We start from the raw sequence: 17,720 nt of genomic DNA, 5'->3' as shown, positions 1-17,720 counted from the left end.
TTCAACTACCATCTTACACTAGACACTAAAAGCAGTTTGGGAAATTTTCAGCACATTTGAAAAAGAACACTAAAACACAGAGTAGGAAATGAGTCAACAGTAGGCTAAATGTCACAGCTAAGCTGTATTGACATTTCGACATTATTTACCATATTCTGTTTCTAATTTTAAGCAGATATTTTTTAGATCCGGTAACAGAGAACTTTCTTATCTGAAGCTTGACATTTTTACTATACTTAATAATTTTCATCTACATAGACAAATGCTTTGTGATGCATGCCACAGAGGACTAAGTCAAAGTATTCCAGAGGGCAACTTACCCCAACTCTCCCTGGGACCAGAGGAGATTTGGACCTATCACAATAGCTATATTACTTGGGGTCATCTTGTTCACATCAGATTTCTCTGCCAGCAGAGCTAAAAACTTAACCAGGTATCTGAAAGACAAATATTGACCAAAACATATGCTACATTTTTTACAGATAACAATGTTAAGAACCAACTCATTTTAATTTCACTGATTTATACTGTTAATATGTTATTAAATATTACAATCAATAAAAACTGTATAGACATTGTAACGCCAGTTATTATTTCTGCATAGTCTTTCAAATATGAAGCATATGTATAAGCTTAGTGGCATTAACAATCTTGTCCTAACAAAGTTTAGCTCCGGAAATCAATTCTGAAGAATTTAAATGAAATGATGAAAGTAATCACAACTATGTTATGCATTTGGGAAATTCTTTCCTGAAAATATTGGTTAATTATTTGGTTGGTTATTCGTGATGTTCTTAATGCTACACATGCTGTCTTAATGCTGTCACACATACAATAACAAGGGAATAATAACAGATCCCAGTCACCTCCCTTCAGTTTTCAAGTCTCTCCATCCAGTAAAAACATGTTCTGAACATGTAATTCACTGGCAAGGAACTTTCTAGTCAAATGATATGGACTTACCTAAAGTTGTTATAATTGTCAGGAGGAAGATCACGAAGGACTACCCAGAGAGCTTGCAGCTTCTCGTCTTGTGGCCTGGAAGAGAATGAAAACACACGTTTCTTTGGCTGTCTGTTTTCCTGAGGTGTAATCGCAGGTAACTGTGTTACCTAAATGAGATTAAAGTCATTCCTTACTCTGAATTTCCCCAACGTTTCACCACTGTGAAAGCTTACAGGCACAAGTAATACATCAAGGCATCCTATAGAGGCTGACAATGCTGCCCATACATGCCCAGGCAGTATTATAAATGTAACTGTTCGTTATGATGTACTATAATGAATGACAACTATATGTATTTCCCCAATTTTTGTAACTAGTAGAACTGTACAGATATACTACAGCACTTACAGATTCATACACTGCATAAAGTTATCATACAAATGATACGTCAGCAGTGGTTCTGGAAGCTCACGCAGATACAACTTGAGGGCACCTGTTGATAGAAGATACATATCAGTGCTCACACATTCATTGTGGGCGTTTTACATATCATGATTTATGAAAGGTCTTATAGAATTTACTCCTGAACTGGGCTTGTATTTTACATGTACTTTACATTTCCAGACTTGTTTTATAATTATACTTTAAACTAAACGTCTCAAAAGGAACTTAATGTCCTTCAAACATAGGTGTTCAGATTTCTCACCTGCCACAGCATGGACGTCATTCTGAAACTCCTCCATATCCACTATGTTAGCATCCAGGGCAGACTACACAACAAAAAACATATTCATTTCACTTCAAATGTGAATACACCTCCAAGCAGTGTTTATCTATAAATGGAAACAGAATCGTCCCTGATTGGTTAGTGTGAGAAATAGGCAACTCTGGGTGGTCTGGGCTAAGCTGTATTTTAGGTACTGTAAATTTATTGCAACACAACCATGACTGCAGCCTTTTTCCCAGGAAATCTTCACTGCTGATTACGAATCTGTATTAGGATCAGATCTAGAGTATCAGTGCACTTTGTGTGAAAAAAAACCCTTCACACTAAAGTTTTGTTTAAGTTTGCATGTCAGCATGAACACATAAAAAGAGCCACTCACCTTTAATTTTTTTACCTTGGACGCCATGCCTCCTATCCTGAATAAACCCTGGAAAAAAAATCATTTTACACTTATAACACAAAACGTGCACACTGGAATAAAATAAACGATATAAGTAGAATTAAGAAAAATTCAAACACCTCACAAGAGCAATGATTTCTCTGCCAAACTAAAAATAACAATGATGTAATAGTTATCAATGTAAAACATGATGAGCAAATATGCAAAATGCATCTTCATTTAATCATGCAGGCAATGTCCCACATCATCTTCCCTGATTTACTGAGCCATATTAACTCTTCAAAGCCATATTAACTCTTCAAAGCCCTGAACTTTCCTTGATTAATATGCATGATTCATAAGTCTCTATCTTAGTTATCAACAGGAGTTCAAAAGAACATGGGATGTAGCTGTATTAAGAAGTATGCAGTGTATGGAATAAATTTATTTCCCACTGGACGGAGAAGTGCTTGCGCAAAAAATAACTCCGTGCACATTGACGTATTAAGGATTATCAAGTGGTGGGTCATTCTGAGGCAAAACGGGCTTAATAGAAATTAGTGGCGAAACAACATAGGCTACAATGATCAGCTGTTTGGCCTCTTTCGCTATCAGCCCTTTGTTCCAATACAAGCACATGGATCAATGTGAGTGTCAATGTTGAGTTGTGTCAAGATCAAATCAATTGGATCCAAAAGTGCACACCTTTGCTTCGAAACAAGAGAATACACACTTATAAGGGATGATCACTGATTGGCTGAAAATGTCCTGGTGAAAGTATGTGAGATGCAATGCCATTGGCTGTCGAAAGAGTATATACAGAGTTTTATATGTACGTCTGACAGGATGAGGGTAAATTGTAACTACTCACATAATTAACATTAATTATTTTACTGAAATACTAATGACATGACAGGGTTACCTCCTCTTCCATGCCCAGTTCTAAGAGTGTACAGACACAGGCCTCTATGGGTAGAGCAATATCTCTCTCTGTGACCTCCAGGTGATCTGACAACGGAACTCCATACACAGGCTTATTGGGATTTTGTTCTGAAACACAGCCATATTACAAAATAAATACACTTTTTCACAATAACTAAAATGAGGCACAGCAAACAGAAACAATTGGTCTTCACAATATTCTCTAAGATCAGGCAACTTAAACTACAGCAGAAATAATCTATTGCTAGCTTTGAGAATTCAGGTTGTTGCAAGGACCAAGAGGTAACATGGAGCTCAATGGGTGAAATGCTGTTTTTGCCGATTTTAAAGTTTAAAGAACTACAGGAAAAAGAAACTATCATATTTGAAGGTTAGGCACATTCTGATTACTTTTCCAGAAAAGAATTTCTTACCTGAAAGCCATATTATTCAGGCTAAAATCTTATTCAAGGCCTATCTCACCTTGTTAAATTTGGTTTGTTTTCACTGGCAGTATTCTAGTCACATGATCAAAGAGTGTGCTGATGATTGGCTCAGAGCAGCTATGATATCACTTCAAAACTATCAATATATGCATCTATGTCTGTCCTCTGATTTTCTTCCCATCTGTTCATAAAACTGACTTCACACTATTGCTGAGGACCCAAGGACCAACTTAATGCTTAATAATACAGAATACAAGAATTGTCAGGAATTCTTTAACTGAGTTACTTACCTAGCTGTGCTCTCATGGATGGTAAAATTTTTTCAATGGTTTCCATTGCATTACGATGATAGCGCACTTGCGCTTCTAAAAACTGAAAATGGAGAAAGAAAAAGTTAATGTTGTACTGTACTCTTTCAGTTCAGTTGATGCTCATTACTGTATCATACTGACATAAAACCAATCAAAACGGCAAAGTTGTCAAATTATTGTTTCTACATATGTACCTATATATGTGAAGGCTTACAGTTAATTAAAATGCAATAAACCACAGCTCTTTACTTTTGCTGGTCACCGATAAACTAAACTTACTTCTAATAACTTCTGGCTATGTTCTGGTTCTTTGGCAACGAAATTAAACATTTCTGTCGACAAGGCATCCTGCAATGGAAAAGTAATTTTTTAATAATGATAACATTTATAAATATCAATAAAAGTAATTCATAATTATAAATTTTTTTGATCAGTGAACTCATAACAACTGTAATAAGATCTGCTGAATCACTCAGATGAATACATAATTCCCACAGTTCATTGTAACCAGTACTTTCCTACCTCCAAAACAGGAGAAGTTTTTTTTTGTGCTCTTAATGCACTCAGTATGATACTTTAGGGTTCTGGCATCATTCCCACCACTTCTTTCAAAGAATCCCAGAGTTTTCTGTCCTTGACATACCTTGGCCTGTTCTACCCTGCTGGATGCCTCCTCCATTTCCTCCTTAATCTGATCAGCTTTGGCCGCTGCAGACGCCATATTTGTTCCATGGACTTGAGACTGACGCACCGCTGTCATCCACCTAATCAATGGAAAGAATCTTCCACTCAAACCTCAGAACACCTTTGCTTTGTCAGTATCAGCTAAACTGTGCAACTTAGTCACGAGTGAAATTTTAAGTCATTTATTTATAAATTTGATTGGAGTTTTCAACCTTACTCAAGAATATTTCACATATATATCATGGCAGCCAGAATTATAGTGGGAGGAAACCGGGCTGAGCCTGGGGGAAACACACGACCATCTGCAGGTTGCTCACAGACTTTCCCCATGTATGATCCGAGAGGAAGCCAGCTTGAGGTGAACTTTAGTTAACAGCAATTGCATTGGTGCGATGCTCCTGGGTCATTGTTCTGTGGATAGGCCCCTAAGTTATTTACTGTAGCACATGCAAACCCATCCACAGTAAAAGACCTTTCGTATAAAGCTTTCTTGGTAGAGAAGGTTTGCACACTATACACATTAAGAGACATATCTTACTAAATTATATTTCCTTGTCATTCATGCATACACTTTTTGTATGAAATACACAAGCCCAGCTGGTTAGCGCGCTAGCGCAGCGTAATGACCCAGGAGCCTCTCACCAATGCGGTCGCTGTGAGTTCAAGTCCAGCTCATGCTAGCTTCCTCTCTGGCCGTAAGTGGGAAGGTCTGCCAGCAACCTGCGGATGGTTGTGGGTTTCCCCCGGGCTGTGCCCGTTTTTCTCCCACTATAATGCTGGCCGCTGTCGTATAAGTGAAATACTCTTGAGTACGGCGTAAAGCACCAATCAAATAAATAAATAAATAAACACAAGCCCACAAATTTTTCAATTCTGCAACACTATTTTCTAATGCTTCAAAAATAAATAAGCAGTTCTTACCTATTTTTAGCGGAATCCATATCCAAGGTGAGCTTAGACAGTTGTTTTTTCAGCTTATTTATGTAGGGTATATCAACCTGAGAAAAAAACAAAACCGTGGTATTGTCATGGTACACATTTATCATGAACAAAATGAAGTTACTGATTTACTGGAATTTAACACTGCACTCAAGAATTTCTCTCTTATAATGACAGCATTCATGCTCAGGTTCGGAGGAAATAAGGGTGTCCACCACAAACCACTCTCTTCATTCAGGTACCTGACAGCCCCCTAACTTAAGGATGTAGCCAAATCAATGACACCTGGATTCGAGCAGAAGACCTCACTGATCCAGGCCTTTACAGGTGCTGCAAGCCAGTGCTTTATCAAATCCAAAGTATAAAAGTGCTGGTGGGTTATTTAATGACTATCTTCATGCAACATGTACATGAACACGTGTGCCATACAACTTACATGATTAAACTAAAAATATGTACACATGTAGAGACAATTTCTTGTCTTTTAGGGACCTACTAGCATATATTTTTCACTTCAACAGCAGGAATTGTCAAATTACATGCATTCACTTACGTTAATATAGAGAATTTTTTAAAATTTAAATTCTACAAACTAGATGCAAAGAATGAAGTAAACTGACATCTACTATAGCCTGTAAGGGGTTGAGTACATGCTGCTCCACCTCCGTCTCAAATTGCAACAGTTCCCTCGCTAATGTGATCTCACAGTCCCCACACACCTGGAACAGGCCCCTGGAAACAAAAAACATCATCATCTTTCTACTTGCATCTTTAACTAGGTAGAATATTGAACTTTTGACACTGTACACGTTATAATATCGTTCAACAAAGTAGTCTCACATGAATGAAAGTTGCTCAGTACCATCACTAAATAATCACAAATTTAGACCTTCATTCTGGATACATGTAAATAATGGTGTCTTGGTTTACCTCTTTATTTGTATATATTTAACTGGCAATTAACCCAATACTCAAGAGTTTTCTCACTTGTATGACAGCAGTGTGGATTATGTCTGAAAGAAACCTTAATGCCAAGAATAAATCACCGCACTTCACCAGGTACCTGACAAACCTCTAGACAAAGACGCTACAAACCAAACCAACCAGAGCTCGATTTGAACTCGCGAGTTCATTGAGCACAGGGTCTGCCAGTCAAACTGAGCATGCATTTCAACCTTCTGAGCCATTGCCCCCTCATTATTTTAAGTATCCAATGTGTTACTGAATAGTAAAAAAGACTATGCACAGTTCATATTGGCAATGAAAGCATCATGTTTTTTTTGTGTTTTTTTTTTTAACGGCCAGTGAAAACCTATGGTATGCTGCTAAAAACTTGGCCTTACCCCATCAGAGTTTCTGCACCCAGTATCTGGGCACATTCCAGCATTGTTACAGACAAGCTAGCTTCTGGCAGTTTCTTCTGTAAATACAATAAAGACAGTTTACAAAATTTGTTCTTGTCATGTATCATCATCATATGACTGAAAAATTGCTAAGTACGACGTTAAACCCCAAGCACTCACTCACTCACTCTTGTCATGTAACAAACATATATAAATCTGTTGAGAGTGATGACTTTTATAGTAAAATATATATAAATGTAGATAAACTTGTCATATATTTAGTTATTTATTTGTCTTTGGAAAATGGACCTATTCCACACAGGAATCATCCCGTGCTTTGGTCTTAATGGCCATACGCTCCACACATTATCTGTAATGTTAGACCCCCTTCATACAGTATTCAGAACCATCAAATACTGAACGAGGCAATTACACACAGATTCTCTTTACTATATGCCTATAGATAACTGACCAATCGTTTGTCCATGTCGGTGCCGGTGCCCTGTAGGCCCATGGCAATCTTCTTGGATGTAGCCTGAGCAGCATGTTTAACTTGATCTACCCGCTTCTCAACAGACTGAAGGTCCTCTGATAATACCTCAGACTTCTCTGCTCTGCAAACACACAACCACAGAACACAGTTTTAGTAAAATTTCAATGACAATCAGTACACATGTACACATTTATACAGATTTGTGGATGACTCTTTGAAAGTGGTTTTAAAGGGCTAAAGAATCAGCACTGACAGTGGAGACAGAGTTTCCTTTGTTAAACCATGAAGCTTTGGCCATGCTTGAATAATTCTGCCATACCTAAAATTCAGCTTAGGCCTGGCCTAGACAGGACACCAGCCAGTTAGAATCGATTCTATATCCCTTAAAGTAACAGTATTATCATTATTAAGTAATAAACTTTCAGCATAAAGCAAAGACTCTAGTTTTAATAATAGCAGGCCACTCTGGGTTTTGAGCCAGTGACCATGCACAGTCCAGCACCTAATCAGCAACAATACAGGTGAACCATGTGAACCAATCAACCAGCAGGTCTTGTGCAATAATGGAAAAATAAAAATCTTGTTTCTCCCATCTAAGAAAACAGAGAGAGATTTGTAAATTTGCAAGTCGTTATACTAACCTTTCTGCTTAGAACAGCCACCATTCTCTGGCAAAGCCCATGTCATAAATAAATAAATATTTCAGATCCGGGACTATATAGTAGGCAAAAATATTTTTCTCAAATTTGAAGAAACAAAAGCCAAGGCTATGAATTTGTTTTTGACTGTATTTTGAAAGTGGTTGTAAGAAAATGGCAACAAGGAGTTAGCCAGAAATGTGAACAAAGGTGTCCAAAACTGCCCTTTCGGAGATTGTTTTGCTTGAATAGGGACGATGGTGTCCAGATTCTAGATCTCATATTATATGTGCTGAAAAACAGAGTCTAGATAGCACTGATTTTATATCTCAGCCTCATGAGCCCTGTCAGCCATTTATTGCCACCAAAGCACAAAAGCTGTGGAAGAGTATCTATGATTCCCTTTTCCCTTTTTGGGGTGGGATTGGGGCAACATCTCCTGTGTCTGCCATGTCCCCACACCCTTACTAACCATATTAACTTTGATTCATAATCGTTATGTGTTGCCTTGATGTGCATACATGTACACATAGATAATTATGGTATTTGTTACACATTTGTTATATGTTGGACTATGTTGCCATGTGTTATTCAGGGTACAATGACATCTGATACTCCCTCCTTAGTAGGCTGAACAAATATCTGTAGCTCTCTAACCAAACCTGTACCAGTTCAGTAACTGTTATCAATACATGTCACAAATGGTTACATAATGTCAGCAGATACTGGTTCCTGATCAAACCCTTACTTATCACAGCATGACTGAAATACTGCTGACGAGGTGTAAAAGCCATCATCACTCATTCATTCCTCCGTTTCACCATAGCCAGGGAGGGTGTCATGATGCATGTTTTTGAGACAACTTCTCCTGATGAACACACACCGTCAACATGGAGATTAAAGAATTTACATGCTGTTAACATGTAAACTGAAGAACTTATATGTTTTCCAAAAATGAACATAACAGGGAGAGGGGAAAAAAACTGTAGTAATGTATATGAGAAACCATCTACAATATTGTTGCTACATTATAACTGATCGGCCTTTCATTTCACATTACAAATGGCCTAAAATTTTCCCCAGGATTAGTTGAACATTTTGTCAAACTCTGGAGTTGTACTGATCTTAGAAAAGCGTTATGAGGTTGGCTTGGAAGGTGCATATAGGGTGTTTCTTTGTAATATTTTATGACATTTATTTGCCTCTAAAAATGTTCTTTTATAAATAAGGCAAACTTTTTTGTCATTTAAGGTTTTACAGTCATTTTGCTCTTATAACATAATGACTATTTTTGCTTTTTTTTTGAGAAATGAATGGAACATTAAATACCAAATATATATTTACATTCACAATACAGGAAAGCTGGAAAAAGACATGTATCTAGACATTACTCATAAGTTAGCAGAGTGTGCAGAAATTCACTTAAGAGCATATGTGAATTTTTTTTTCAAAATCACACACAAAAGTTCACAGACTTGGCCTTCTTCTTACCACTACAGCGTGAGTTAATAAGTATATTATGTATACCCACAAACTTGCCCTAGGTTTTATTTTTGAAATATGTGCATAATACCACAGGCATCCAAACTGCTACTCAAAAGGTCAACCAAGTAACTGTGCACAAAAGTGACAGTCCCATGGCCCAATGAAACTACTTCAGTCACATGTACTAAGCACAAAGTAAACAGTGCAGTCTGTTCCCTTTCCGTTATGACATCATTTGCCTAATCCTCTTGCCCTTTATATATGCAAACAAAACACAGTTTCACATCATGTCACTTTATTGAGCTTTTTTTCTATGAGCTTTTCTTACTCCACAGAAGCAGCATACTTTCTTTTAACTAGGGCATGTCACATAAAGTTTACACACTGAGATTTAGTATCCCACGCAGCAAAGCATCAATGAAGGTTTGTTTGGTAGGAGTTTCAACATCTCCAGCGATATTATATCGGATATGTCATAATGGTATCTCTTTGTAACAGGCTGGGCTTTTTGTAGACCTACATATAGCTGCTGCCTCACTGAAACATCATGCAGACATCACCAGATCTGACACCTAATCTAGAGTATAACTAACTACATGTACATAAGGCCGACGAGCACTTGTTACATGCACATGTATACAGTCTCTCCACCAGGCCAACCAGCCCTTGGCCGAGCTTCACCATGCCAACCACTATTTGCCACATCCCCTTTTTGCTGCGGAACCTTGGTGTAAATTTTCATCTTATCGTCATATTCAGCAGGTAATACAAGCCTGCATATTCTAACAGGAAATCAGAACATACAGATTTTAACAGTACACACAATGTATCAATAAACAATAACCACTAGAGATACCACAGCTCCATTGCACATATACAATACATTAATAATGTATGTAATGTACATGTAACAATAATCAGCTTGATTTTTAAGTTAATACCTATATATACCTACTGGTAAATGTAAACCGTTCAAGATTTTGACACACATGTACAATATATCCATGCATTTGTATGTTCACCTGCACAGTGTGCATGATTTACAACAGACAGAGGTAAACAGTCCATGTATTAATGACAGGATCAATTGCTGTCTAGCAGAACATGATCAACCAGTTCTTTGGAACACTATTTGTGCTTTTTATGTGGTATAGAATACATTAATCCCTGAATAAATACACATCAGTTTTCACAAGGAAACACTTTAAAAGATGGAAAAAAAATTGTTAGGAAACACCTTTACATATTTCTTTGAGCTCTAATATTCGGAATATCCTTAAATAAATATCTTGTAAACATGCAAAATGGTTGAATAACAGTCTATATACAAACATGACTAATACATGCACAAGTCCATGTGGTTGTACATGTAGCACAATGAAAATTAGCACAATAATGAAACAGAACATTGTACTACAGAGTCACATGCTTTTATGGGCACAACAGAACTGGCTACATTCAGGCATACATGTAATGTATATATTTTACTATAAATTTCATGTCATTTATACAATCAGACATTTTAGTACCTGGTAGTACATACTTTATATGTTAAGTGCTTGGCTTCAGTATTCATTCTATTTTGTCAAATTTATACCACAATGATTACGTCTTTTATATAATAGCACAGATTGTTTTCCCTGTAAAACATTAAACAAACAATACCACATACAGGTACTGTTCTGAGAAATATTCGAATTTTAACCCATGAACCACCTTGTTGTTACACCTGGTAACTGTCCTTTTATGGACACCTAATCAACTACACTGTAGAAGTCCAAACATTTTTACACAGCATGAACTGGTCAGGGACTGTACACTCAGGTATGTTTCTTACAGGGTTTACATTCCTCTATGTTGCCCCATATGTCCTAGCCAAGTCCAGCTATAACCAAGTCCTATATCTCCTGTAGCATGGGATCAGCCCCCTTTCCTGCTGAGGTAATATACCTGTAGCTTATGTCCTTCTCCTATACACTGTTTGCGTACATCTCTACACCTGGCCTCTTACACTGCAGGAGAACTAGCCACTTTCCAATATATTCCAAGTATGCAGGCTTTAAACCGGGCACAGGAAATATACATCACCTTTTAAGTACATGTACATAACGTATCACGGATTTGAACTCCACGGAGATACACACTGTACGTGTGCCTGTCCTGCATGCACCAACAGCTGGACTTTGCAGAATACTACATTAGGATTTGTAAGTGGTATTTTGGTATCGTTAAATTGTTGTACAAGCATATAGACTCCACATGTTTTTTAAATACATCAACATGCATATATTTGTATACACGTACATATACAGACTAATTTACAACACATGATTGCTATGTCATAACGAAGCTGTCACACTCTACATTGACCTGCATAATATGTATTAAATCTCACCAACCCCCCTCCCCCCTTGAAAGCCTTCAAGAAAAAGAATTTAAAACCAAAACCCTTTCAGTGCAATTTATTTGCACATTTTGATTTTGTAGACAAAACTACGGAAGTTGGACTGGCCAGTTTCAGGGCTTCACCAACAGTATAAATTTATCAGTCTACACAGAATAATGCCTTAAGAATATGCTTGAAAAAACATTTTGCTAACCTGCAAAAAGGTTGAAGAATTACAGTAATTATCATACATATACAATCTAAAATACCCATAACCTGGACCTGGTGCTTACTGGCAAAGCTAGTCTTGGAACAACCATGGTACATACATACACATGTATCTCAAACACCTGTGCATGACGCCCTCAAGGTTGTACTGAGGGTATATTTAAACCTGGCTAGACAGAACAGTTCTTACTGCTCAATAATGACCTCCCGACTCCCGGATCACACACTCATACATGTACGCTGATAACTGAAGTTGCAGCTGTATAGTCTACAGTGTTCTCACAACAATATCTGTCCGGAAATACTTGTAGCAAATCTCTAAGAATATACTAGCTCACACACAGTACTAGTTGTACAATGTATTTATTATTTATATTTGATTGGTGTTTTAGGGTGCAATCGAAAATGTCTCAATTGTGCAACGTCAGCCAGCATTATAAGGGGACAAAACTAGGGGTGGGGGGAAACCAAAGGCCATCCGCAGGGTCCAGACAGACCTTTCCACATAGGACTAAAGCAGTAGCCAGCATGGGCAAGACTTAAACTTACAGCGACCTCACTGGTGAGAGGCTTCTCAGTCATTGTGCTTCCCTTGGAAACTGACCAATCAGCCTCCTATTTACTATACATGTAAATGTAGTTGACTGACTGGGATAATCCTTTGTGAAAAGAAACACGTACATAATATGAACACACATGTGGCCTACTATAACAACTGGTGAAATACAGCTTTGTACACTTATTGATTGGTTGGTGTTTTAGGCTGTTCACTTCATGTATTTCACTACCTTGGTATTCAACCAATCTTTTAAAGTCAGACTTCGTTTTAGTTATAATTCAGAATAGTTTACTATGACGAGCATCTCAACACAAGCCTGTATACATATACAGAGTGTATATTTTAAATGACTCAAAATTTCACAAATAAATGACAAAATATTATCTTTGGTGCTGAAAATTACAATATTCCAGTAGAATATCATCCCATGTTTCAAGCAAACCTCAAAACAAATCAACAGATGTTAGAAAGCCATTATACTGATACGGGTTAACCAGTTGCTGCAATATCCCCTTCCGTTGAGCTCCAAGCGAGGAAGTTACAACTTCCTCTTTTAAGGTCTTAAGTGTGACCCGGCTGAGAACTGACCCTACATCGGACCCACTACCAACTGTGCTATCAGGGACCGGTAACACCATTATAGGTACATCTATCTAATGTGCTGTACATCATGAACATTATCAGTTCAGCTCATCTGAAAGCTAGATCACATGTACAGAACCTGATGATAATGAACCTGAACGTATTTTAGTTGAATAATAAATGAATGTTGTCATACTGAATATACAGGGCTTAATGTTTCAGTCTACTAATAATGATAAAGAACGTTGTCTTCTATATGTACTACCAGCTTTCATAAAGAAGGCAAACATAGATTTGATTTCATCTCTAGCAAACCAGTAAATTAGCGAAGTGAAAAAGAAAATGCATAAAAGCAGTTACAAAATCGTGCCACACCAAAGACATACTAGTGTCCTGAAAACTGGTATATATTTACATGATCTTGTCATTATGTACAACACACTGCTAATGTGCTAGTAATCTGAAAATTTTCTAACAGTTGAATACATGTAAATGCTGTATTCGGTCTTTACAGGATAAACGGTGCATGTGGAAAAGCCTCTGCTAAACTTAACAGGAGCCAGTGGCCTGACAACTGTTACATGTACACTGAAAATAATTACCTGAGACTTGGGTGGTGAACCAAATGTCTGGCTGATGGGTTAAGTGATGATGGATTGTGGCATCACTGAAGCTATAACTACACTAAGAAAGAGCTACATATAGTGTACATGTATAACTGAGAGACATCTACAGTTACACAGTACATCAAGCTTACTTAAATATACTCTAGCCGCATTTGACATGGGTATATTAAATTCAATGTTATCTTGTCTATAATTTTTATTTATTTGACTGTTTAATGCCATACTTAGGAAGTTTTTAATTTTAAGATGTCAGTTTTGTTCTTTTAATTGACTGGTGTTTTACGCCGTACTCAAGAATATTTTACCTATACAAAGGCGGCTAACATTATGGTGGAGGGAAACCATGCAGATTCTGGGGGAAAGCCATTACCATCCGCAGGTTGTTGACAGACCTTCCTACCTAAGGCCAGAGAGGAAGCCAGCATAAGCTGGACCACATTAGTAGGAGGCTCTTGGGTCATTGCTCCATGCCGGTGTGCTAATCACCTCGACCACGGAGGCCCTTCAGTCAGTTTAATAAGTGGAGGAAACCTGGGGACCCACCAACCTTTGTTAAGTTACTGGCGAAATTCACCACAGGTGATGCATGAGAAGGTCTTCACTGAAAGTTAGACTATGCCAACAGACACATGAGTGTCACTGACCACTTTAGGTCAATAAGAACTCACAACTAGTGATATAATGCTCCCTCGAAATAATGCGCTAATCCGGACCCAAAGACTTATAGCATATTATAATTGAATCCAGACCCTTGAGATAATGTGTATTGTGTAATGGCTGGAATAAGCAGAAATCTGAAGGTGCTTCAGGTAATTTCCCACGCCAAGCATTACAGAATGGATTGCTTTATCCGCAAATCGAGTGTTATTTTGGAGAAAGGTGACCTTTAGACCAGCATGACCACAACATGTCAAGAATTCTTCATTTTTTCAATGGAATAATGTATATTTTAAGGGAACAAACCATAATCCATAACGCCTGACAATGTAAAAAAAGACAAAGACGGCAGCCACACACTGTTACATCGCTGGACCGAAAACAACAAATCTATTGCTCAAAATAAACACAAGGGAGGATTCTTACCACATCATCATAGGTCGAGCAAAAGATACTCCAAGATACACACACAGTGTAACCTCACTACAGCACACTGCTTTGGGGACAGGTTCCTGAGCGCTTTGTAGGCTACTCGCACTATAACGAAATGACCCTGGGATCCACAATATAGCCTATAGTCTATCTTACAGCTCATAATTTTGACACTGAACATTGACATTGAAGTTTTATCGCTGCAAAATGTATTTGTCAAAAGCTTACTTACTGTTGGTTTACTATAACTGCAGGAGATTTACGTTATCTGAGGATTCAACTTGTGTTCTATGGTACATCAGTCATGTACGGAACACGAGCATTTGGGCATCGTCCTATCCCGCGAAACTAACCTGCCACCACGTAATCACGGGCTGAACTCTGGGCATGTTAAACATTTCCACAAGCTGAATTCAATTAACGTAGTTTTCCACCCACTTTATTTTATAAAATAAAAAAGGCCACAACGTATTTGGTATCGGCTTCATCCATGTCTGCTCGTATCAGAAGTAACTCACCGAAATAGCGTCAGATTCAAAAATGTCAAATTGTCACAGTGAGAAAAATGTCTTCTGTACTGTTTACAGAGCCACTGACATGTGGGAGTAACAACCTCTTCCATTATTCAAAGAAAAATCTTTTACTCAAGTAATATTCAAAAGATTAAACCTAAAATATCAAATAACACCTGGGTGACACACCAACAGTAGGAAATGAAGCGAATGATGTCGTGTTATTTACACAGATCTCCTTGGCCAAAAATCTTTATTCCTTTACAGTTTTAGTTGTTGTCATTGGAAATCTAGGCCTTATCACATAAAAACACACCACAGATTTTTAGGGGACAAGACTTGGCTCACATTATATCTGATTACGCGTTATATTGAGGTGTCTTTCATCGAGGCTACACTGTATTTCCATCTTTATTTACACAACAGGTGAACAGATTTGATACTGTTTTTCAACCAAATTCCCGCTGCTCAGGCAGGTGGGCTGCATGGAGATTTGAAAGAAACTTAACCTGTAAGGAGATTCGCAGTTTTTTTCTGCGCTAATTCTCCACTATTGTACTGTAAACCATTACAGTGGGTGTGCTAAATGGTGATAAACGCTGAATCAAAATAATCAAACTAATCAAAATCAAATAAATATACTGTAAATCTTCAACCTTTCACCACTTAAGCCCCTTTTTTCAGCAGAAATTATGCATACAATTATTATAAATATGATGCTAAAGTGATCTGTTTATGTCACTAAAGATGCAAGCTTCATAATACTTTGCAAATTATATCTCTAAACCCAATGGTTCTGTTTCACATTATTGGTTCCAGAGGCACAGGAAAAGATTGAAGAAGTAGGGTAAGTAAACAAATAAATAAATAAATAAATTATTCAGACATGTAGCAATATGTGGTGGTTCTTTGAACTTCCTTTAATTTACATTGACTACAACCATTCGGGTGCTAAAAGCAGCATAAACCAAAACTTAAATGAACTGTCGGAATAGTATCTTCAGATATTTTCATTCTAATTTTTCACTTGCATGATCTTTCTTGTTGTCCTCACCAAGAAGCATAATTCTAAAATTGACACAATTTTTACATGGTATAAAGGCATAGGTTGAGTTACACACTCTGGCATAAAAACAGAATTCAAAATTCATGTGAAATCCTGTGAGGAAATAATTCATGAGCCATATCAATAATTACATGTTTATACATGTAATCTTCTGTAGTTACACTAGGCCACTATTTTTTTTTAATTTGAGGCAATCAAAAATTTTAGACTGTGTGCATATTTACTGTACCAGTACTTGTAAGTACACATAAATCCACAAAATGACGTTGAAACTGTACATATACCAGAAGGCTGTAAGCTTTCAAGGAAGACTACATGTACATAATCAGAAGATTGGTAGCCTGTCTCTGTGGCAGAATCACCAACTGCATATACACATAGAGCTAGTGGCCAAACGACTCCAGTTCTTGATGCAGCTATTCAGTGTAAATATTAGGAAAACCCTACCTAGTTAATACAATGTTTAACCTTCAAATTAGCCAGTAATAAAAAAAATGCCATAATTCATCTTATTGGTTAATTACATGCAACAAACAGAACCTTTCCAAGGAAACAGGCAATTAGTGCTGATTGCTATTAACACCCTGCTGGCAGTAATTTTTTTTTTTTTTGGGTCATATACATACTGGCAACCACTATTCAGGAGTTCAAAAAATAAGAAATATAGCTTGAATTTCATTTGTGTCCAGCATGTATCATCAATACATGTGTTTTAACACTTACATAGTACATGTAAGCCAGCATCCACCTGAAGAAGCCTGGAAACGTTGGATGCTGATGCCCCCCTCCCTCCCCCCCCCAACACCAAGTACAGCTCAACTAAACTAACCCACATGTACTCTAATTCTTTCATTCTTTTCAACCACTTATGCAACCAATATTTTGAAACATACTGAGAGAACTAGGGGGTGTAGACACATAACTTGCACAGATTTATGAAGCTTCCATCTTTTGTGACACTAACAAATCATTTTGATAATAACTGTATGCACAAATTCCACTGAAAAAGGTTGAAAATGTTGAAGATTTACAGTATTGTTTTATCTGTATTTGCGAATACTTACAGAAAGGCCCAAACCCAACCGATGCAGGTACAGATCCTTTCAACATTCATCAAAAAGTTTCTGATCTTTCCACAGAATTTGACTGCTCTCACATAATCATTTCACATCAATAATTGTAGATATGAAAAGAAGTCGCTCCCTAGTAAATCCCAACCTTACAGTTGTGTGGAATTGTGGAGCTCACCCAGAGCATTTTACCTTGGACAAATCTATATTGTACTCTACCAGCAATGTCCCGACACAGTGTATATGCAAAACGACTGCGTAATCACTGCAGATGTTTCCTGCCAGATTTCA

General features: G+C 37.4%; 1 protein-coding gene across 4 annotated transcripts in view; it reads right to left on the bottom strand.

The window, feature by feature from the left end:
• LOC135462003 (rho GTPase-activating protein 44-like) overlaps positions 1 to 17,720 on the bottom strand; it is a 41,160-nt gene that overhangs the window by 13,548 nt on the left and 9,892 nt on the right. For 3 of the 4 annotated variants that reach the window (XM_064739328.1, XM_064739330.1, XM_064739331.1), the window contains exons 2-14: positions 7,168 to 7,309; positions 6,696 to 6,772; positions 5,973 to 6,084; positions 5,335 to 5,411; positions 4,373 to 4,493; positions 4,009 to 4,077; positions 3,709 to 3,790; positions 2,974 to 3,101; positions 2,052 to 2,099; positions 1,652 to 1,715; positions 1,354 to 1,438; positions 964 to 1,038; positions 321 to 437 (exon numbers count right to left, since the gene is read on the bottom strand). In XM_064739328.1, the coding sequence (XP_064595398.1) occupies positions 321 to 437; positions 964 to 1,038; positions 1,354 to 1,438; positions 1,652 to 1,715; positions 2,052 to 2,099; positions 2,974 to 3,101; positions 3,709 to 3,790; positions 4,009 to 4,077; positions 4,373 to 4,493; positions 5,335 to 5,411; positions 5,973 to 6,084; positions 6,696 to 6,772; positions 7,168 to 7,309 (1,197 nt within the window). Of the gene's footprint in view, positions 1 to 320; positions 438 to 963; positions 1,039 to 1,353; positions 1,439 to 1,651; positions 1,716 to 2,051; positions 2,100 to 2,973; positions 3,102 to 3,708; positions 3,791 to 4,008; positions 4,078 to 4,372; positions 4,494 to 5,334; positions 5,412 to 5,972; positions 6,085 to 6,695; positions 6,773 to 7,167; positions 7,310 to 17,423; positions 17,555 to 17,720 lie in introns of those variants that run through there. The other variant, XM_064739329.1, reaches the window with a different exon arrangement.

The sequence above is a fragment of the Liolophura sinensis genome, chromosome 1, assembly GCF_032854445.1.
Source record: "Liolophura sinensis isolate JHLJ2023 chromosome 1, CUHK_Ljap_v2, whole genome shotgun sequence".
In the NCBI taxonomy this organism is placed as follows: Eukaryota; Metazoa; Mollusca; class Polyplacophora; order Chitonida; family Chitonidae; genus Liolophura; species Liolophura sinensis.
Note: the sequence above shows the minus strand (reverse complement) of the source record. Positions and strands in the feature narration are given on the sequence as shown.